Here is a 23,837-nt window from a genome sequence, read left to right as displayed (position 1 = left end):
AGTCTTAGAGCAAGCTCACCAATGCAAGTAAACCATAATGCTGGAATACAAGATGATTCAATTAGTTGCAGAGAAATCAATGGTATTCTAACATAAATGGTTTAGGAGATCAAGTAGTTGGGAGGCAGCATTCAAAAGCAGTGACTATGAAGCGCAAATTTTCAAAGCCTTACCACAAATTATACCAGATAAACCCCCTGAACCACTGGGGAATCAGGTTCCAAATTTACATTTAAAATTTGGTTTTGAAATGTTAAGAAATGATACTTTTGAAATGGATGGCATGGGCCCTGATATCTTTGATACTTCAAAATTTTATACCAAATCCACTTAACTAAAAACAAGTTCAAATTCTATAAAGGAAAAAACAGTTAACCACTTCCTGTACATCTTAGACTATATAACACTTCATAAAATCCCACTGGTTGTCTCTATAAATGTTTATTCAACACCTGACAGTTGCACACATATAATTGCATACACACACATACATAAAAGGATTATGCACACACATACACACGCATAAAATTATGTTTTAAGCAACCTTATGGAATGAATAAAAATTTAGAAAAAGTTTAATATTATATTGTTTATCATTATTCTTCAAGGTGAGATGGGTAGAAGATAAATTTAATGAATAAATAAAAATACTTTCATATGGAGAATAAATGTTCAATAGAACATAGAAGCTTCTTGGATAAAAAGCAAAACAACTTCAAGGAAAAACAAAGTCAAGTTGCCTTTTGAAAAAGCACATTTGGGACAACTATGACCTGGATCAGAGGTCACCAACCAGTGGTCCGCAGCACACCCGGGTGGAGGAGCTGCTCCGGGATGACCAATGGCCAGTCCTGTGACTAGAGCTCTGGAATATGGGACTGGCCAGGCAGCCTATGGTGGGACTGAAAATCTCCGCCATAGAGGGACGTACATGCAACTTGCAACTTTGCAGGTGGTGCAACGTGCAAGGAGTAGCACACCCCTTGCCAGCGGAACAAGGTAATGGTGCTGTTGCAGCAAAGGGGGGTGGCGGCACAGGCGGGCCAAAGCAATAGCAACCCACAGCTCTTTCTTCTCCCTGCTGTGGCTTCCTGTCAGCTGAGCCCACCAGTGGCTGGCCCCACCCTCGCCCTCCCCTCCCGTCACTCCTCATCTGGCCTGAGAAGGGAAGCGCAGGGAATGGAGATTCACTCCATATTCCAGAGCGGGAGCAAAGCTTCATCTCTTGCTGGGCCTTGCAAGCGTTTCTTCCGGCCCTTGTTGGTGCTCCACACACCTCAGTCTTTTGGGGAGACTTGTAACTTCCTCTCAGGCCCAAGACATTGGCACAGCCCAACTGTTTCTCTCCGCTGCAGCTGTACTGCAGGTGCGTACATAGCATGCCCACTGCTCTTGCAGTGCAGTTAAATTTAGCGCACTGCACAATGGGGGAGACGGCATCCCCTTCTCCTCCTGGAGTCCATTGCAACGCGGAGCATCCGGTGCATCAGAATCGGGCGAAAGTCTCGAGGCGGAGAGCAAGTTATGTGTCTCCCCGAGTGACCAAGGTGTGTCCTGCACCAACAAAGGCCGAAGAAGCGCCCGCGAGACCCAGAGACCCTCGGAGAATCAGAATGAGAGAGACAGACAGACAGACAGACAAAGAGAGGGGGAGAGAGAGGAGAGAGAGAGACAGAGAGAGAGATGAGAGAAAGATAGAAACAAAGAGAGGGAGGGAGAAAGTGAGAGATACCGAGAGAGAGAGATGAGAAAGAGAGAGGAGGGAGAGAGAGATGAGAGACAGAAAGAGAGATGAGAGATGAGAGAGACAGACAGATAGATAAAGAGAGGGGGGAGAGAAAGAGAGATATGAGAGAGAGAGACAGACAGACAGAGGGCAGGGGAGAGAGGGATGAGAGATCCCAATGTTTTGTTTTCTGTGGGAAACAGGTCCAAATGGCTCTGAGTGTTTAAGGTTGTAGAAACTGCCTGAAGGACCTCATCTCATCACTGTGAGTCCAGGCGCTTCTGAGAGCAGCGTGCTGGATTCATATTAGTGGTCTGTGGGATTTAAAATTATGAATTTAGTGGTCCCTGGGGTCTGAAAGGTTGGTGACCCCTGACTTGGATGACTGAGAATCTCCATAGATAAATGTTCAATACTTTCAAAGTAAGTTTGCTAAAGCAATGGAATATCTTAAATTGTATATACTGCTTTTATGTTTCAATATTTTATTTCTACACCACTTAAGAGTCCCTTTGTGAGGAGGATGGGCAGTTTTAAAATTTGATACAAATATCTTTTAGCCTTTAAATAAATTAAAGCTTCTCCAGTTCGTGGGTCTATGAAGAGAAATTTCACTTTTCTATTACTCTGGTTCTAAACAACAAAAATCAGAAATGTTTAACTTCTATTTCCAAAATATTTGGTAATGGTCAATCAGATCCGTGAGCTAATTTTCATAGCCTGTCTATATGAAGTATAAGTACTTGCAAATAATTATCTGCAAAAGACTGAATGATAGACAAAAGTAAAAACACTTTAGAGCTTTTCTAAAATTGTTTCCATCAGGCTGCCGCTGCTGCAGCAGATGTTGGCTGTTAAGTTGCACAGACGACACAGTTCATGACTTTTCTGAGACGGCTGTGTGCCACATCTGTACTTGATGAAAAGAGTACAGAAGAGTGGCAGACAGAGAAAGTGTTGGAAGGCAGACGCAGCTTGGGCCAAATGAATTGTCTTCAACACTGGGGGAACTAAAAATAGATGTGCAACTCACACTTTGGCAATCTCTTTGCCCAGTCTTATCGTGGACTCAGCCTATCATTTTATCATCTTATCATGGACTCAGCCTATGAAAGAAAACTTCCTGCCTGCACAAACTTCAGCTGAGAGAAAATAAGTCTCTCCAAGAAGCAAAGAGTTCACACCAAGGCGACTGCCTGGAGCATCATTTGCCAAAGCATCTCCTTTTGATTTTCATTAACTGGGCTGCTATCCAGGTTCATCCGGGCCCCAGAGGAAGGCAACACTTATGTTTAGACCGCACAACAATGACATAACATTAACAGATTTACATATGCAAAAACTGTGAAGCAACAGGCATTCCTCCTCCACTGACCCACAGCTTGTTCTGGCTGCCGAATTACAGTATTCCCTGCTTAGGCCCTGTAACCAAGTGGGCGTCATGCGACTACCATCTGGATACCACTTTACTTAAAGCTGGCATCCTTTCGTTAAGAGGCAAGCTGGCAGCAAGAACGAAAGGAATAAACTGCATCATTTAGTTAACATCCACTTGTTTTGCGGCTGTTAAAAATCCATGACTGAATAATAATTTGATTATTCCTTTAGCCAATATTGTCAGCCAAACTACAGCGCATGCTGCAGGAATGTGATCTTGCAATACTTTTATTAGAATTAAGCAAGACATTAAAATATAATTAAACAGAATGCAATGTGTGCTAGAGGGAGGAAAAGGAAAGATTAGGACAATGTAGGTCTAAAAATAAATCAATCATATTAACAATAGGTAAAGAATTTGGAGCATTTTTAAAATTATTATTAACCAAGCAATCCAGCTAAATATTAGCTAAATAGCTAAAGCACTGGCTACCTGTAGTGAAGGGAGAAAATTGGGTTTGTTTGAAAGAACGCTTGTTAAGGGTTGAACATAATTCAACTTCCTGCCAATCAGCTGCCCTTCTCATGTAACATTTTAATACTCACACACTTAAAATTTCCTCCTATCTTAATACTGCTACATTCATGCAAATCTATATGAAAAAAGAAGCTGAAATCCTAGAAATAAAGCTTTACGTTTATACTTTTATAAAGAGCAAAGCCTTCTGAAACAACTTTCTCTTGGGATCTAGCATTGTTTTTTTTGTAAATTAAGCAATCAATAGTAATCAATTGTTTCCCTGAAGCATTCTCAGAATGATAGGAAGCAGACACAAGACATATCTCAACAATAACCCTCTTTGAAGATTAAGCAAATATCTTTCTTGGTATAAAGATTCTATTATATTGCAAAGATAACAAGTATTTGCATTGCAAAATACAAAATACAGTCATAAACAGCCATTTCAACAGGATTAATAGCCAAGAAAAACAAAAACTGCTGAGCAGAGGTCAGCTTCTTACTCACTCACTGCTTTTTGAAAATGTTGGAAAAAGGATTCTGAAGTGGAGAAATAATTTAAGATAAAAGATAGTAAGTGGGGAAATTGGAGTTCATTAGTATCGCTCTCCCAGAACTGACAAATGTATGACAGCATCTGAGATCTTTATGATGCATTTAGCCCATCTTTCAAACATGCTGTGGCAGCCATGAGCTTGCACTCTGCACCCTGGGTTAACTAATACAAAATCATATAATGGGAGTAAAAGGGTAAGAGGTGAAAAAATGATATTTTCTCAATGTTCCCCTTTTTCTCAAGTGCACATTTTCAAAATCTAAATTTGTACAGCAACAATTCACCATTGTCTTTATAAAGCTAATAATAATGATAAAATAGGGTGAAGTATTCTTTTAACATTTTCTTCTCTGCAAAATGCATTTGTAAGCTTCTTTTGAAGAAAGGTACAAAATTGTGATGGATATCTTACAAATAACTACATTTCAAAAAATATATTTTAGAACTTGAAATTGTGCAAAAATAACAATCAATTTATTACAAAATAATTTTATTAGGAGGTAGGACCTAATAGCATTGGGGGAGTTTTAGCTAAGAGGATAAAGAATGCATGATAAGATACAAAATTGCATAAATGGTGTGAGAACCTAGTTCAACAGGAGTTTTTTTCATTTCTTCTCTGAAGATTAGACTCCATTTATTAAAGCTAAATATGAGAAAACCATTACTAAAAAATTGTCAGTAACATAATATGTAGGTTAAACTGGAGAATCCCCTGCCACCTTTTATTTTTGAAGTTTTAAAAGCAAAGGATAGATACCAGGGATGGCTACATGTGGGCATGTAAGGAAAGTTTTCCCTGGATGGACAAATCTGCAATGTGAACTCTCCTGCAGGTATGGCCAATTAATTTTCTCAAGGAGCCACATGAGAAACTGGGACTATTGTGGAGGGCCAAACCAATAGGCTAAACTTAATTATTCTGCTGGCACCCACGTGTTGAGGAAGATAAGTGTGGAACCTTGCCTCACCTCAGCCCTACTACTGGTCTTCTGCCACAGATACAGGCAGAAAAGCTCTTTCTCTCACTAACTGATAAAGAATCACATTTGGCGTCTTCTCCCACCCCTGCAGTGCTGTTATGGTCCGCCAGCAGCCTGCGGAGCTGGCAGCGGAGTCGGACAGCAATGAGGACAACGATGTTTGAAGAATTTGGGAAGAATGTTGCAGTATCAGTGACTGCATCAGTGTCTTAGCGGAATGAATCTTTAAGAGACAACAACTCACATAGTATATAAATCGGGGGTGGTATTCACTTACCTTTGCTATTGGTTCGCAAATGTGAGTGTGCGCGCCTCCTCCACGCATGCACAGAACCTTTGCTCATGCAAAGAGGGTCAAAAACGGGATGTGATGACATCTGAGCAGATGGGCGGAGCCTGCCGCCGCCGGCACTACCGGATCGCACGATCCAGATAGAACTGGCTGAATTTCACCACTGATATAATAATAATAATAATAATAATAATAATAATAATTTTATTTCTATACCGCCCTTCTCCCGAAGGACTCAGGGCGGTGTACAGCCAATTTAAAAACACAAGACACAACAATAATTAAAAATTAAAATAATTAAATAGATTTGGCCGATTTAAAACCCCAAAAATTTAAAATACCCCAATTTAAAATTATTAAGTTGATAGCCCGGCCTGGCGGAACAACAGGGTCTTCAATGCGCAATGAAACACCCGGAGGTCGGAGATCTTGTGTATTTCCGGGGGCAGTTCATTCCACAGGGCTGGGGCTCCCACAGAGAAGGCCCTCCCCCTGGGTGTCGCCAGCCGACATAACTTGGCTGATGGCACCCTGAGGAGACCCTCTCTGTGGGAGCGGACTGGTCGGTGGGAGGCTATTGGTGGCAGAAGACGGTCTCGAAGGTACCCGGGTCCTATGCCATGGAGCGCTTTAATATAAACTGAGAAAAAGTTGTGGAAAGGAAAAATATGCCTGAAAGCTGAAAAGGTATAAATATAGCATTAATTCACAAAGAAGATCAGGATCTTTAGCCAAAAATTCTTGACTAATATCATCCTATAACTTCAGCCAAAGGATGAAACCTGCAAGACTTTATTCATGAAGATCAACGTGACTTTTTACCTAAAAGCCAGTTAAGAGATTTTAAAAATATTTCTTAGGAAAATAGTTCTTAGGAAAAACATGCCACACTGATCTTTTTGTATACAAAGAAGGCTTTTGATAATTTGAATTCAAGGGTTAAATATAAAATTCTTCAAAATGCAAAGAAAAAAGGAGAACTAGGATTGCCAGATTTCAGATTGTATTTTGCAATTTATGTTTGGGTTAGAAGAAAGAGTAGATGTTGCTGAAAAGTAAGAGAATGTTAATTGGTTAACTATCTTGGCTACTATATGTATTTATTTTTTGGATATTTTTAACTGCTTTATACTTTTAGAAGTGTAAGCCACCAAGAATCACTTGGTCAAGATGGACAACTATGGGGAGGGAAGGAAGGAAGGAAGGAAGGGCATAACGAGATATTTAAAGATAGTATTTTTTCTTCCTGGGAATAACACAGAATTGAAACTACAGTAACCAGATTTAAACTATGTGATTTAAATTATGGTTGATTTAGATCAGGGGTGTCAAACTCGCATTGTCATGGCAGCGTCACGTGATGTGTTGTGACTTTTTTCCCCTTCGCTAAAGCAGGCGTGGGCATGGTCACCGCGTGATGCATCCAGCCCACAGACTGTGAGTTTGACACAACTGATTTAGATCATAAACTTATTTGTTTGGCATCAAAGAAGCTATTATCTTGCCAATGGGTTTTTTAAAGAAGTCTACACAAGCACTAGATATGTTAATTTTATTTTAAAAAATGGGCTGGAGGAAAGGAATAGATTTTCTCGTTTCCTGGGTGGACTGGTCCAAGGACAAATTGAGCCACTATGACTTTATGAGTAAACATCAGAAAGCGGAGCAGAATGGTAGGACTTTTTTGGCACCATTAATTTTCGGACACTTTGCGCACACCCACACATGTACACAAAATAGAGATGATATACCAATCAACCTTACAGCTCCTTCTAAGTTTGACTAAAATCTGATTCATGCAGAAGCACATTAACTTTAACATTATGTTTTTCTATATATAAAGGGAATGGTCATAAGGGCTTATCTTAGCAGTAAAACATGTAGGTTGGAAATGACACCGATTCTTTTCCACCCCCACAATCCATTCCTCTTGATCAACTGTACTAGCACTTTTCTCCATGCCCAACTCACTTTCATGGTCAATACTAAAAAGCTAAGAAAAAATAGCAAATTTGATAAGATGGGTTTAGGTTTAGGACCCTTCTCCCATATGTTTTTACTTTTATGATGTTCTACCCCTTTCTTTTTTACAAGTATAGCAACTCTAACTCTAACTCTTTCTTTTTTAACATTATAGTGTGAAATTTGAATGTCATTTCTTTTATAGTTAATCAGGACTTTGTAACTGTACCAGTTTTTCCTTTTAAAAGTAAGAATAGGGAAATCCATCTTTAAAACTTAAAAGGTTAACTACTAGAGCTGTGGTGGCGCAGTGGTTAGAGTGCAGTACTGCAGGCTACTTCTGCTGATCATCGGCTGCCAGCAGTTTGGCAGATCGAATCTCACCAGGCTCAAGGTTAACTCATCCTTCCATCCTTCAGAGGTGGATAAAATGAGGACCCAGATTGTTGGAGCCAATATGCTGACTCTGTAAACCGCTTAGAGAGGGCTTTAAAGTACTGTGAAGCGGTATATAAGTCTAAGTGCTATTGCTATCAAAGAAGGCAATGACTAAGGCTGTCAGATGTACATACATAATTGTCCATACATCACTGGATTCAGCAGTTAAGCATATCTTGTAAACTAGGAATTAGCTTTGTAATGGTGGACTTGAGATGCTTTAAAAGATAAAGGTAGAACTTTTTATATCAACAAATGATGTTGGAACAAAAACCAAGAAATGGGTAATTATTTTTATTATCAAAAATATATAGTTAGTCCTTGACTTATGATCACAATTGAGGTCAAAATTTGTGTTGCTAAGAGAGACAATTGTTAAGTGGATTTTAACCATTTTATGACCTTTCTTGCCAAAGTTGTTACGTGATTCATTACAGTTGTTAAGTTAATGACATGGTTTTTAAGTGAATCTGGCTTCCCATTGACTTCCCAGGACACTACAATCTGAATTTTGATCACATGACCATGAAGATGCTACAACATTTTGTGAAAAACAATCATAAGTCACTTTTTTCAGTGTCATTGTAACTACAAATGGTCCCTAAATGAACTGTTGTAAGTCGAGGACTATCCCTAATCATCATTTTAAAAAATCCTTTCAGCAGGAAACAAAAATAACAATTCAAATAATTCCTGAAAAGTATAGAAAGGGGAAAAAATGCAATGTGTCAAGCCAAAAGTTCAGTGTACCCTTACTTTCATACTTGTATCAAAGATGCTCTGTAACATTTCTCAGTATTTCTTGACATATCCTAATCAGACAATATTCGTGTGTGTGTGTGTGTGTGTTTGTGTGTGTGTGTGTGTGTGTGTGTGTGTGTGTACATATATATACACACACACACATATACCGTTTCCCTGAAAATAAGACATTCCCTGATAAGAAGCCCAATCGGGCTTTTGAGCGCATGCATTAAAATAAGCCTCCCCCAAAAAATAAGCCCTCCGAAAAATATTTAAAAGCAGACCTAGAAATAAGGTAAGACCACAAGAGGAGCCCCATATTGCTCCACGGGCCCCAAAATAATAAGAGCTCCCCAAAAATAAGGCCAAGCGCTTATTTCAGGATTCAAAAAAATGTAAGACAGGGTCTTATTTTCGGGAAAACACGGTACATACACGTGTGTGTGTGTGTGTGCGTCCAATAACTACCATGTATTCTGAAATATCCTAATTGATCATGAGCTTAATATTTTTAAGTATTTCTTTAGAGAAGAAACTCGAGACTTTCCATATCTTGTACAAATTATCTTTATAAAAATATAGACTGTGTCACACATTTGTGCTGCTTAGAAATTGTTTAACATTCAGGGTGTCAAAGTATTATGCCATTTTTAATTGGATGCACTGTATGCAAGGCCATCACACTTACCATCAGTGTCACAGAGTAACACAATTTGTTCATTTCTATCAACAATTATTTTTATGTACGCCACCCAGAATTGCTTTTTGTAAGATGGGCAGCTATACACATTTGATTAACAAGTAAATAATAAAACAATTACCCTACCTATCAGTTCTTTTAATTCTTGTGGAAATTCAAGAGCCAGTATTCTTTATTTTTAATGAATGTGAATTTTAATCCAACAACAAGCAATTAAAACAAACAACCCCCCCCCCATCAGTAACCTAAGGAAAGGAGTAACCAAAATTCTCCTGATCTGCCAAAGCATCAGTTCATCAACTGATGTATGGATCCACAGTATGGATCAATGCTGTGTATCTAAATCAAACAATCTAAGTCTCTAGTTTTGTTGTTTATAAATCATGGTTCTATGAAAATTCCTAAACAAATAAAAAACTGAATGAATAAATCAGAAATAGTTTGGGTTACAACTGGCTGACATCAGCATCCTTACCAGTCCTATTCAAGACAGTTTTCCTATCTATATCTATATATATAAAAGAGAAAACCACTCACTCTGTAATCATGAAATCTCCAGAAATGTAAAGCCTACAAACTTGAAATTTGCCATGTATGTTCCTCTTGGCTTCTAGGTGCTCATTAAGAAAGGATTTTTCAAAATGACCATCAGAGCATTAGTATTTCCTATATTATTATAACACGCTCTGCTGCTAAAGTACTACCCCTCCTCACCTGAAAAGAAATATCTTCCAAATGCAAAACACAAGCAGAGGAGAGGAGAGTTTTACTTTCAGTTTTACTTTCACAGCAGGAAGCAGCTTTAATACAGAACACTTGAGCCAAACCACAGCCAGTGTTAGGAAATGGCTATTACCTAACCGGTTGGGTTGGCAATATATATATAAACCATCAATACATTCTTGCAGTCAAAATGTATTGTATAGCTTTAAAACTGTAATGCTGTATTGCATCATACTGTAATCTGATTGGCTAGCTCTGTAGCCAATGTACTTAAGAGGAAGCTTGAATCATGGCTTATTGGTCTTATTACATTATTATTGCTACCTCTGCTCCTCTCCGCCTGTTCTCTCTGCATGATCATTGCTTGATCATTGCTACTTGTTGTTTTCTACTATTTTATTGATTGTTTTACTGCTGTACTTGTTCCTGTTTGCAACTCTAAAAAGAACTGTTTTATTGCATATGACTACAACAACTGGTAAGAAGACTTTGTTCTTGGAATATCCCTGGATTGACATTTTAGCTATCTTTATATGACCTGAATTGTTTATTGGACTTTGCTTTAGTTTTTCCTAAAAGTAAAAGAATATCACAACTCAGTGTGTCTGTGTATTGACAGTGCTTATTCACAATCACTCTGAGCCATTTCTCATGTGCACACCCTTGTTACTCAAGGGTTACTTTGCGCATATTCCTTAACAGCCAGGCTCCTTCCTGTCTCCTTCTTGCTCACACAGCAAATACTGTTTCACTTTCCAAACAGCCCTCTGATGCTAAGGAGTTCTACTCCCCCTCCCCACCTGAAAATAAATTTGTTCCAAATGCAAAACACAAGAAGAGAGGAGTTTCACTTTCAGTTTTACTTTCACATTAGCAACCAGGGGATAGGATATGGGAGGCTTCTGTGGGACAAGCCTGAGGGACAGAAGGGGAAAAGATAGGGGAGGCTTCTGTGGGGCAAGCCTGAGGGAGAGAACGGGATAGGACAGGGGAGCCTTCTGTGGGGCAAGCCTGAGAGAGAGAAGGGGATTGGATGGGGAGGCTTCTGTGGAGCAAGCCTGAGGGAAAGAAGGGGTGTTGGTCTTATCTGACATGTCCTTTCTCGGAACGGATGGAACAGCAGTCAGGAATGGGTTAACTCTGTCTGTTAGCTGCTAGGACTGAGTCTGGAAACTGTTAAGCCACGCCTCTTCCTGTTGCTTCCCAGCTTTTTGATGGAGTGTGGATGCAGACTGACATGTGGAGCTGTGAAAACAAAAGAAATGCAGATCCCTCCTGACCCCCAGGACCGGACTAGAAAAACCGGGTGGGGCTGACAGCTGTTCCCTCCATCCCAAGAAAGGGCGTGTCAGGTAAGACCAACGCCCCTTCTCCATAACGGAGGGAACAGTAGTCAGGAATGGGACATACCAAAGCTGCCTGTCATATTAGGAGGGAGTAGTGCGGTTCTGCATCCCTGCTCTGAGTGGACTCTCCTCCTGCCAAAAGCTGCCTCAGCTGAGGCGTAAGTGTCCAGCTTATAGTGGCGGATGAATGGCGAAGGGGACGACCAGGTAGTGGCCTGGCAGATTTCCTCTAGTGAGCCCTGGATAGCCCATGCAGCCAAAGCTGCTGTGCTCCTGGTAGAATGGGCGGTGATGTTTCTCGGGACCAGTAAGGCCTGGACCTCATATGCCTTAGCAATACAAGCCCTAATCCATCTCCCCAAGGTTGATGGCGTAACCCAGCAACCTAGTGTTGTTGGTTGGAAGGAGACAAAAAGGGCTTCCGTCCTCCTCAGGGAGGAGGTCGTTTTAACATAGATTCAGAGAGCCCTCCACACGTCCAAGGTATGCCAAGTACGTTCCAAACGGTGGGCTGGCTCAGGGCAAAAGTTGGGCATTACAAATTTCTGAGTTCTGTGGAACCACATGTTGATCTTGGGAATAAATGTTGGATCCAGGCATAAAATTACTCTGTCAGCGTGGAAGATCCAGAGGTCCTCCCTGGTCGACAGAGCCGTCAGCTCAGATATTCGCCTGGCGGAGGTGATAGCCACCAGGAATGCCACCTTATATGACAGGAAGTGTAGACTGACCTTCCCTAGGGGCCCGAAAGGGCTCCAGGTGAGGGAGTTTAAGACCTCTAAGGAACTGGAGGACCACTGGCGGACCACTGCTGAGAAAGGGAATCCCTGGTTCCACAAGTCAGAATGGAGGACAGGGCTGCTACCAGTCTCCGAAGGGTATCATCATCTGAACCGTCTTGTAAGAAGTCTAAAATGTGAGCTACAGAAATGTCCATGGGGACCAGACCACGTTCCTTGTACCAGTTGCAAAAGGCCCTCCATGTCGCATTATAGATGCGGTTGGTGGAATCCCTGCGAGAGGCCTGGATAGTTTTGATGACCATGGAGGAAAAATTGTCCCCCCTCAGCATGCCCCACTCAAGTGCCAGGCGGTGGACCAACGCCCCCTGAGGGAGATCCTTTCCTGAGGGATCCTCCAGGGTCAGGTCACTGATAGGGTCACCAAGTCCACGAACCAAGGCCATCTGGGCCAATGGGGGGACAGAAGCAGAAGCTCCTCCTCCTCCTACAGAAGTTTCCAGATGACTTTGGGAATCAATGGAAGGGGGGGAAGGCATAAAGTAGCCCCGAAGGCCACAGAGCATCCACTGCCTCTGCTCCCAGCATCGGAAACCTGGCGAAGAATCGTGGGAGTTGGCGGTTGTCTCAGGTGGCAAAAAGGTTGACTGTCAGGAGGCCGAAGTGGTCAGGAGGCCGAAGTGGTCGATCAACTCCCAGAACAGAGAAAGGTGCAAGCGCCATTCCTAGCTGAGCCAGTCCACCTGCACATTTGCCACCCCCGATATATGTGCTGCCCGTATTGACAGCAAATGAGACTCAGCCCAGAGGCTCAGCTGTTCGGCCTCTTGCATGAGGGGCCGAGAATGGGTCTCCCCGAGGCGGTTTATGTGGGCCTTGGCAGCCACATTTTCTGTCAGAACCAAAATGTTTTGGCCTGAGACTACTTCCTTGAAATCTTGAGAGCCAAGTGTATCCTCCGGAGCTCCAACCAATTGATGTTGTGGCTCAGATCCTCCAGAGTCCACTGACCCTGAGCCATCTGTGACCCATGGTGAGCTCCCCAGCCGAAGAGGCTGGTGTCGGTTGTCAGAGTCAGATGATGGGGCTCTCGGAACATGCAGCCTTTGAGATGGCGTCGGACGTCCACCATTTGAGGGACAAGGAGGACCTCTGGTGGAACCTGTACTCTGGTTGGAGCTGTGCTTCAGTGAGCCCTCTGATACAAGAGGCCCATTGCAGAGCCCAGAGTCGAGCCCAAGGAGTGATGCCGAAGCAGGACACCATCTTTCCCAGGAGCTGCGATAGCAACAGCAGAGAAGCCGGACATATTTTGCCAATTCCCTGAGACTGGATTGGAGCTCCTGGGAAAGATACACCTTGAACTCCACCGTATCTATGATTGCCCTCAGATGGAGCGATCGTGTAGAGGGAACCAGATCAGAAAGACAATCTTCAGAAATCGCCATGCAGCCTTCTTATACAGAAGCCATTTAGCACCATCCCAGAAACAGACAGCATTTTGCAAACAGCAGCAATTCTCATGATTTCTCAGAAGATACTGCAACAGATTTCAAAACTGCACCCATTTCTAGGATGGTGTGAGGCAGTTTCTATATATGAAGGTCGCATGGCGCATTGGCTACCCTGTGCATTCTTTCAGAAGAGGTAAGTGGAGCAAGTTGTGACATGGCAAGGATAAGGGCAAAGGCTATGGGATCCAGTAGGACAGGGGGCAGGCCCAAGCCAAAGGGGATCCAGACAGGCAAAAAGTAGGCCCAAGGATCCAGCAGGGCATGATGCAAAAGAAATATGGGGTGGGGGCAGTTGCAGGATCCCTGCAACTGTTTGTAAGGGTGGAAAGATTACCAAGCCCCTGATTTTGATCACATGACTGGGGGCACTGCAACAGCCATAATGTCAAGTATAGGTCATATGTTTCTTCATTCAGCACCTTCATAATTTTGAATGGTTATAAGTCAAGACTATAAATGTTGATGTAGCTGGGATAAAGGAATTAAATCAAAATTTAACAGAGACCCTGCTGAATTATTTATAACGATCATATTACAGTAAGGGCAGGCATTTAGTCTCACTGAGGAGTTCTTTACCAACTGACTAGTCATCCCAAAGTATTTGAGGGTTATCATATAATATATCTCTGTTCCTAAATTTGTCCTCTGTAGTATATATTGGTGACAAAATGGTCTCAATATGAGTCCTGAACATACCATTATGCCTGTCATTGGTCTGCCCTTCAGGAAACCCTGAACATACACTATTAACCAGATTTCACAAAGAAAAATCTCAGGACAGGTATTTAGTTGTACTGTAATTTAAATTTCCAGCCTTAGTAGATAACTAAAAGATAGGGTTTTTTGCTTTCTGAATATGCAAAATACTTTTTTTCCCCTTTTTTTTTAAATTGCTGGGCCATGGATGTTTATTCACTATGTTATATGTTGAAGATACAGACCAGATGATAGGAAATTTTGTGCCAGAAACTCTGAAGCCCACTAGTAGACTATGCCAGTCTAATGGTTAACTGGACAGCTTGAATAACCTGGCAGCTTCTTATATTACTATCTGAAATTCATCTAAGAAGAATTGAGTCAACAGAACTTTAGAGACAGAACAAAACAAAAACAACACCACAAATCCAGTGTTGAAGTGAGAACAGACATGAGATATTAAATAGATTGCGCTATAAATACAATAGAAAAGATGCTGGTGATAACGTGGTTTCTCAGTTTCTTTCTCAACCTCAGTACATGCTCTTTAGAACATGTTTTAAATTCTAAGGCTTCTCAGCTGAATTTCTGCCATATGTAGAAAAACTGCTAAAGACATCTGGCTTTAAAGAATGAAAGTTCAATCAATAGACTGGCTGAAGATGTCTGTATTTGGCACGACTGGGGCCAGGTCCATCTGCTCCTCAAGTCTTACTGTACTTGAAAACTGGTTGTAGGATTGAAAATATTATAAACATTCGGCTTCCTAGTCCTCCTTTCTCATAATTACAAGAATTCTGTTTTCGTCCTTTACTTTCCAAAGTTGTGGTTCAACTTATTCATCAAGACCAGAGTTACAATCTGAGATGAAGAGTCAATAGTCACATCTCAATTTTGTAATATCTCAATTATTATGAAACCACCATATTAAAGATATTGCTCCTATTTTCTGCAAATGTATGCAAAGCATTGCATCCAGGGTGGATAAAAATCGATGATTTTTTTTAAAAAAAAATAAAAAAATCAGATTTTTAAAAATTTAAATCGGATTTTTTTTTTATTTTTATCAAATTTATTTTAATAAAATGCTTTTGGAGTAAAAAATCTATCTAAAGGTAGTTTTCTGTTTAAGTTACATTAATAATTTAGTTTATTCAGCATGAAATGGAGCTTAGTTATGTAGCATAAGGCTGTATATTCTGCAATATCGGGACAATCAATGAGTCAACAGTGGGTCAGAGGAGGAGCCGCTGGGGGACAGATGACAGTTGCTCTGTAAAAATTATTTAAATCAAGCCTTTTTACTAGTGATTTAAATCATTATTTAAATTATTATTTAAATCAACTTGATTTAAATCAAATCCACCCTGATTGCATCTTCACATTTTAAAAACTACATTTCTTATAAATTAACAAAGCAATAACTTGATATTATATAGTATAGATATTATATATAGTAGCTATAATGTACCTAATTGTCCATAAACGTCTAGGAAAATGTACCCGACATTTTCGGGGGGGGGAGGGGGGAATGAACTGATAAAGTATAGGGGACAAGAAATTAAATCAGCGCTGAAAATTGCTAGGCTATATTTATATGAAATAACATTAATAAAATATTAATAGACAAAAATTCAAAACATTCAAAAAACCAGCCTACATGGAAACTAAACAACTTGACTCATTTTGTTGTTGTAAATTACCTGAAGGTGGAACAATGGGTAATGAGTTAGAGGTTTACTTATTCTGGGTTCAATTTGAGGCTACAAGAACATTTATATCTTCTTTAACTGTTTTTTTGCCTTTACCTTGAAGCTCTTGAAAAAAGCTTTCAAAATAAATTATTTTTTTAAAAAAATAAAGGGGGACTTTGAACAAATGGAACAATTAAGATTCTATTCAAAAGCGATTTTCTTCTAAAGAGAATGGGCGTTGACTTACCTGAACGCTTCTTCTCGTTGTTCCGGCTACAGTGGTCAGGATTGGGTAATGCCATGATCCAGTTATTGATTGAGTCTGCATAGCTGAGAAGCTCCTCCCCTTTGATCTGCTTCCCAGCTTTCTGATGAAAGACGACGACGCAGACGGGCACTTTGAGCTGTAAAACAAGGAAAGAGACAGATCCACAGAAAACTTCCCACCTACGAGGGCCCAGACAGGGAGGGGCTGACCACTGTAGCCGGAACAACGAGAAGAAGCGTTCAGGTAAGTCAACGCCCATTCTCGTTGATCCCGGCTCCAGTGGTCAGGATTGGGACATGCCCAAGCAGAACCCTATAGGGAGGGACTAGCCCGAGCAGGTGGGGAAGGAACCCGGAGCACCTGTTGGAGCACCCTACGACCGAAGGCCGCCTCGGCCGAGGCGAACCGATCGAGACGATAGTGTCTGATGAAGGGAGTGGGGGAAGTCCAGGCGGCAGCCCTGCAGACTTCCTCTAAGGATGCCTGGGTGGCCCACGCCGCTGAAGTGGCAGCGCTACGCGTGGAATGGGCTGCAATGTGCCGAGGCACCGGAAGGGAGAGGACTTCATACGCCTTGGCGATGGTAGCCCGAATCCAACGGCCCAGAGTGGCCGATGAAACTTTCCTGCCGAGGGAAGAAGGTTGAAATGAGACCAGGAGAGATTCCGACTGGCGTAGGGAGGAGGTCCGTCGCAGGTAGATGCGAAGGGCCCGCCTGACGTCCAGGGCATGCCACGCTTTTTCTCGGGCGTGGACGGGATTGGGGCAGAAGTCAGGGAGCACTAATTCCAAGGACCTATGGTAAGGAGAATTGATCTTGGGAAGAAAGGTGGGGTCCAATCTGAGGACCACCCTGTCGGGGTGAAAGATACATAAGTCCTCCCGAGCTGAAAGGGCCGCCAAATCGGAGATCCTCCTGGCCGAAGTAATGGCCAGGAGGAAGGCTACCTAATAAGAGAGAAAACGAAGCCCAACTTCCCTTAGGGGCTCAAACGGAGCTCTGGTAAGAGCCTCTAGGACCCGGGGAAGATCCCAGGTAGGATATCTATGAAGAGGGGCCGGGCGAATGTTGGAGGCCCCCCTGAGGAACTGCCTAACTAGAGGGCGGGAGGATAGGGAGGTCCGGGAGCCACAGCAAAGGATAGAGGAGAGAGCGGCTACTTGCCTGCGGAGTGTGTTGGGTGCCAAACCTGAGTCAAGACGATCCTGCAGATAGATGAGCACCTGCTCCGTAGAGGCTGCCGTAGAAATGATGGAGTGGCTGTCGCACCAAGATGAAAAGGTCCTCCAGGTGGAGTCGTATATGCGAGTAGTCGAGGGTCTACGGGCTGCCTGGATGGTGGCGACGACTCTGGGAGGAAGACACCGGGAGCTCAGCAGACGCCGCTCAATCGCCAGGCGGTTAGCTGCAGCCATGCTGCGTCCGGATGAAGAAGTGAACCCTGGCGAAGGATGACTTTGTCCGGGGGAAGGCGCCAGGGAGGCCGAACCGAGAGAGCCTTCAGGTCCGCGAACCAAGGCCTGCGAGGCCAATGGGGGGCGATTAGCAGCAGCTCCGCCTTCTCTTGTAACATCTTCCTGATGACCTTGGCCACGATGGGAAGAGGAGGGAAGGCGTATAGAAGGCCGGGAGGCCAGACGCTGTGTAGAGCATCCACGGCCTCCGCTCCTGGTTCCGGAAACCGTGCGAAGAACCTCTGGGTCTGTCGATTGCTCCGTATGGTGAAGAGGTCCAGGACTGGAACTCCCATGCGAGATGTGATCTCCCGAAAGAGAGCAGGTTCCAGGGTCCACTCCCCGGGGTCCACCATGGTCCTGCTCAACCAATCCGCCTGAGAGTTCTCCACCCCCGAGATGTGAGTTGCCCTCAATGACCTTAGGTGCAATTCCGCCCAGGAGCCCAGTCTCTCGGCTTCCTCCATGAGATGCCGAGAGCGGGTCCCTCCCAAGCGGTTCACGTGGGCCTTGGCGGCCACGTTGTCCGTTCTGACCAGGACATGCTTGTCCTGAACCTCGGGGGCAAAGACTCGTAGGGCCAGGTGGATGGCCCGGAGTTCCAGCCAGTTTATGTTGTGCTTTAAATCCGCCTGGGTCCATCGACCCTGGGCGAGGGAGGAGGATAGGTGGGCCCCCCAGCCGTGAAGGCTGGCGTCTGTAGTCAGTATAAGACACTGAGGAACCCTGAACTCCCGCCCCTGAAGAAGAGCTCCCGAGGACCACCAATCGAGGGACTGGAGCACCTTGGGAGGAAGATGGACCCGCCGGAGGGAGGACCCCATCCCCCGTTTCTGCTAAGGTAGGAGGAACCACTGCAGATCCCTGCAGTGAAGACGTGCCCAGGGAACTATGCCGATGCAAGAGACCATCTTTCCCAGGAGTTGGGAGAGCGAAGCCAGGGAAGAGCCCCTCCCTGCCTTCACTGTCCTGACCAGAGACCGCAGGCTGGCCAGGCGATCCTGGGAAAGGTAGACCTTGCATAGACTCGTGTCGATGATCGCCCCCAGGTGTTGGAGACGCGTGGCCGGGACCAGATGGCTCTTGGTCCGATTGATAGAGAATCCGTGGGATTCCAGGACTCTGAGAGTCGTTGAGAGATCTTGAAGGGCCTGACTCTCTGAGACTGACTGGACCAGAAGGTCGTCCAGGTAGAACTGCATCCGGATGGGGATGGACCTGAGGAGGGCCGCGATGGCGGCCATCAATTTCGTGAATACCCTGGGGGCCGATGAGAGGCCGAATGGAAGAGCCCTGTACTGATAATGCTGGCTCAGGAAACAGAAGCGGAGAAACCTGCGGTGGGCGGGGAGGATGGGTACATGGAGGTATGCGTCCGTCAGGTCGATCGACGAGAGGTAGTCTCCAAGTCTGATGCCCTCCAAGATGGTCTGGAGGGACTGCATCTTGAACCGCCGGTACACTATCCGGCGGTTCAGGGATTTGAGATCTAGTATCGCTCGCCATCCCCCTGAAGACTTCCGGATAACGAACAAGCGTGAATAGAAGCCTTGTCCGAGCTGCTCCTGGGGCACCGGCTCGATGGCTCGGATGACCAACAAGTGACGAATGGCTGATGCCACCAGGAGCCGGGAGGATCTGTTCCGGGAGACGGGACAGCGAAGAAATCTCTCTGGGGGGGTGGAGAGGAATTCGAGAGAGAGGCCAGAGCTGATGGTCTCCCTGACCCAGGTGTCCGACGAGGTAGCTGCCCACTGGCTGGCGAAGGAAGCCAGGCGGCCTCCAATGGGAAGCTGGGCCAAGCCGTCAGCGTGATCTACGGAACCCCCGCCCCCTGCTCCCTCGAAAGGGCCATCTGGACTGACCTCTAGGGGGAGGACCTTGGCGGTCCTGGGGTCTAAATTGCCTAGGTGGGGGGAACCGTTGGCGACGGCTCCCAGAGAAACCCCCATCTGAAGGCCTGAAAGGGCGGAAATTAGATTGAGACCTGAAGTCGGAACGCCGAGACAAGCTGGGTAGAATACGGCGTTTGTCCTTGGACTCTATGAGGAGAGGCTCCAGAGGGGCTCCAAAGAGCTTGGGCCCTTCGAAGGGGGAAGATGCTAGACGCCATTTAGATTTGGCGTCGGCTTGCCATTGGCGAAGCCAGAGTAGACGCCGGGCAGCTATGGAAGAGCCAATGGCCTTAGCAGCGAAGCGGGAAGAATTTAAAGTTGCATCCGCTGAAAAATCTAGGGCTGCAATGATTTTGCTTATGTCCTGCTGGGCCCTTAAATCGGAGACAGGGAGCCTGGCCTGGAGTTGGCGGAGCCACAAAATTGAGGCCCGGTTAAAAAAGGAGGCGGCCAAGGAGGCCTTGACCGACCAGGCAGTGGCCTGGTGAGATCTAACGAGGGAATGTTCCAGGCGCCTATCTTCCGGGCGTAGGCCTTCCTCAGGTGGCCCTGTCAAATTAGTGGGGGCAGATAGCTCTGCCACAGGCTGGTCCACAGAAGGGACCTGCAGGAGAGAAGATAATTCAGGAGCCAAATTATATAAACGTCTGTCTAAGACATTGGGACTGGGGCCAGACGCCGGAGCCGCCCATTGGCGTTGTAAAATATCCCGAAAAATCTTGGGGCCCGGGATTTCTTCAGATTCAATGGTAGGTACTTCAAAGAGGGGTATAGATGAGGATGGACCCTCCCCCGTGTTGACAGATGAGGCCTGAGAAGAGCCCAAACCAGTAATGGCCTTGGCCTTGTGGAGTAGGGAACGAAAGAGCTGGGGCTTAAAGAGCCCCACAAATGCTGGTTGGTCGGGGCCTAAGTCTTCGTCCTCAGACAAATCCTGATCCATAGGATCAGGGGCGGATATGGATTCCTTATCAGAATGATCAGTGGACTCGGCCTGGGCAGGGGACTCAGGACCCTGAGGGGCTGCCTCTGCTACAGAGAGAATAGAGCCCTCAACATCCACCTGTGAAAAAGAATGGCTGGACACCCATGAAGAGGTCCTCTGCATTTCTTCCCTAACACCCATCCTAATGGCCTCTCGGATAAAGGAAGCCAGGTTTGGAGCTATTTGGGGCTCAGGGGCCGGGGCAGGGGGAGCCAAGGGTGTGGAAACCTGTACAGGAATCCCCTGGGGCTGCGAAGGGGCAGAAGAAACCTCAGGTTGGGGCCCAAATAAGGCTGCGTTAACTTCCTTCAACCCTTCAGGCAAGGGAGAGTCCCTATCTGGTGATAAGGCAGGGGAGAGAGCCTGCCCTGGGTTATCTACCCCCTGCGGCTGGGCAGGGGAAGCAGCAGGTTCTGGGCCTGTGGGAGGAGGTACAGTGCTAGCTGAAGGTGTCACCACCCTAGAGGGATGGGGGCTAAGAGATACTTTCTCCTGTAAGGAAGCTGCTTGAATGGCCTTCTGGATGGCCTTTTCAATAGCCTTGTGGCGCTTGAGCTCTTCCTTTGACATAGCTGCAGATTGGGAGGGCTTGGGCCCCTTGGAAGTATGGTGGGTCTTCCTGCTTCTCTTGGCAGGCACCGGGTCAGAGGAGCTGAATTCCTCCTGTTGTGGGGGGTGCTTGGATGTTCTGGCAGGCCTTTGGGAAGCCATCTGAAGGGCCTGTAAATCCTTTTATTAGAAGAATAGGCCTCCAATAGTGCTGTAATAAAGGGCAAGGTAGAGAATTAAGGCAGGCCTGAAGTTCTGGTTAGGCCTCTAATGCCATGAGGCTGTCCCAAAATGGCCACTGGAATTCTAAAATGGCCGCCGGAACTTAATTTGGCCCCAGGAGAAACAAAAAACGTTTAAAAAGGGGAACAAACTCCCCCCCCTTTACTTACAAGCAATTCCAGGAGCCTGGGAGAAGATCAGGCTATCTGATCCACCCACGGAGCAAGGGCTGTGGATTCAAGCCGCTCCGCCGCTGCGCTGTCCCAAACGAGCCGAAGGAAGGCTCCGATGTCAATCCAGCACTCTGCAAGCTCGTTGTTTTCTGAGGCTTTACCAGCAGCAGCGGTATTACAGCTATCTGATCCCCGATAGCTATCAGAGATACCTCAGCCTGGCCAGGCAAGAAGTTCCAGCCACGAAGGCTGCAGCGGTAGAGGGAATAGGCCTCCACGCAGAAGTGAGGACCAGGCTCAACCAGCCGGGAACCAACAGTCCTCACAGCCAAAAGAATTTTCTTTTGGCTTCCAGCGGTCTCGGGTGCGAACCCCTTCGCGCTGGGAGCTCAACCAAGAGGTCTGGGAGCTAGAAATAAACTGGAGGCAAAAGGGAAATTTTTGCCAGAGCAAGACTCAAACGTGCCTTTCTCAACCGGATTGAGTCAGAAAGCTGGGAAGCAGATCAAAGGGGAGGAGCTTCTCAGCTATGCAGACTCAATCAATAACTGGATCATGGCATTACCCAATCCTGACCACTGGAGCCGGGATCAACGAGAAAAATAGATTTCTTTTAAATAGACTGTGTAACTTGTTCAGTGCTACTGTGGAAATGGCATTTTTTGTTGTAGCATTTACCTAGGAAGGACTGAAGTAAAATTTCTTCTGAAATCACCTGACAACAAGTCTACTCTAATCTTCAACTGACCTGCTTTCAAAAACAGTCACCTTTTCTTTCTTTGTCTCCCAGAGCTCTAACTTACTGGAGACCACTGTCTTGAGGTCTCCTCACAAACAGCAGCTCTATAGAGCACTTGTAGGCAAATTTCAAATTCTCTTCTTGACTGGAGAGGAATTACAAAACCGCCAATCTACTTGACGGCTCTTCTTTCCACCATGAACAAATCTGCTTTTAGCAGAGCCATCGTCAGTTTGCTATTTCTTTCCCCAAAGTCCCAGAAAGAGTTAGTTTTTATTCAAGATTATCTGACCCATCTCTTTCAAGTTGTTAGTCAATGTGTTAAGAGGAGCAGAACACAATAATTACAAACAACTAAGTTCAACTATTCCTTTCCAATTGCAAGTATTTTGAAAAGTATCTCATAATGAATGCTGGAAAAGTAAAGTTATATGCAAAAAAATAGTTATGTCAATCTGATGAGAAATAAATTTGAATACATCTTTCTCCCAGTAAAGTGCACATTCCAATAAAAAAATCTAGTTATATTTATCATCAAAATTAAGGTATGTATTCTTAATAGAAAAGCAGTTCTACTCTTACATTTACATCATAAACTGGCAAATCTATACTTTACTAAGTGCAATACTTTTAGAATACTTCTCTGCATTTTCATTTTTTTCTCTTGTGGATGTGAAAGTTACAGCTAAGAAACACAGCATAAGTATTTTAGAATAAGCATTACTCTTTTTTTACTTGATATGTGATTTTATCTAAATGCTAAACAAAATGTAATATTCGGTTTTATTTAGTTTTTGATAAATTAATACAGCAATATAGAAATGTATTAATTTTTAGATATTAAATATAGCAATATTGTATCAATTTTAGGGAAGAAGCAGTTGTCAGCTGCATACCCCTTAATACCAAAACACCTTTAAACCTGAATTGCTGTTGTTATGTTAACTAAGCACTCAATATTCACAGAGTAACAATAGCAATAACAATAGCACTTAGATTTATATACCACTTCATAGTGCTTTACAGCCCTCTCTAAGAAGTTTACAGAATCAGCATATTGCCTCCAACAATCTGGGTCCTCATTTTACCGACCTTGGAAGGATGGAAGGCTCAGTCAACCTTGAGCCTGGTGAGATTCGATCTGCCAAACTGCTGGCAGCCGGTAATCAGCAGAAGTAGCCTGCAGTACTGCACTCTAACCACTGTGCTACCACAGCTCATTAAAATTATAATAGATGCGAATCTCAAAAGATATCCTGAAGCAGGGGTGAAATGCTCCCAGTTTGGACCGGATTGGACGATCTGGGAACGATCGTGGTGTGTGGTTCAACGATCCAGTAGCGATGGCGAAGCAAAGCTCCGCACACCCGCTCCTGTGTCGTTACTTCCTTGTTTTAACCAGGAAGCAATGTGTTTTTACCTTCTGTGCATGAGGTTTTGCGCATGCACAGAAGGTCTGCATGCGCACATGAAGCACGCACGCAAGCACTTCCGAACCGGTAAGGAAGGTAAGTACATTTCACCCCTGTCCTGAAGTATC

The 23,837-nt window shown here is 44.4% G+C and overlaps 2 protein-coding genes across 22 annotated transcripts in view; both read right to left on the bottom strand.

The window, feature by feature from the left end:
- Positions 1 to 23,837, bottom strand: part of FOXP1 (forkhead box P1) — a 631,964-nt gene that overhangs the window by 570,970 nt on the left and 37,157 nt on the right. The window lies entirely within an intron of this gene.
- On the bottom strand, positions 19,526 to 22,044 carry LOC148115554 (uncharacterized). The gene is made up of 2 exons (XM_087887928.1): positions 21,556 to 22,044; positions 19,526 to 21,374 (listed from the first exon to the last, which is right to left on the bottom strand). Exon 2 carries the CDS (start codon positions 21,323 to 21,325, stop codon positions 19,541 to 19,543), a length of 1,785 nt encoding a protein of 594 aa, XP_087744054.1. The 5' UTR covers positions 21,326 to 21,374; positions 21,556 to 22,044; the 3' UTR covers positions 19,526 to 19,540.

The sequence above is a fragment of the Pantherophis guttatus genome, chromosome 2 (genome assembly GCF_059756535.1).
Source record: "Pantherophis guttatus breed Tessera chromosome 2, ASM5975653v1, whole genome shotgun sequence".
NCBI classification, from domain to species: Eukaryota; Metazoa; Chordata; class Lepidosauria; order Squamata; family Colubridae; genus Pantherophis; species Pantherophis guttatus.
This window is presented reverse-complemented; position numbering and strand designations above follow the sequence as displayed.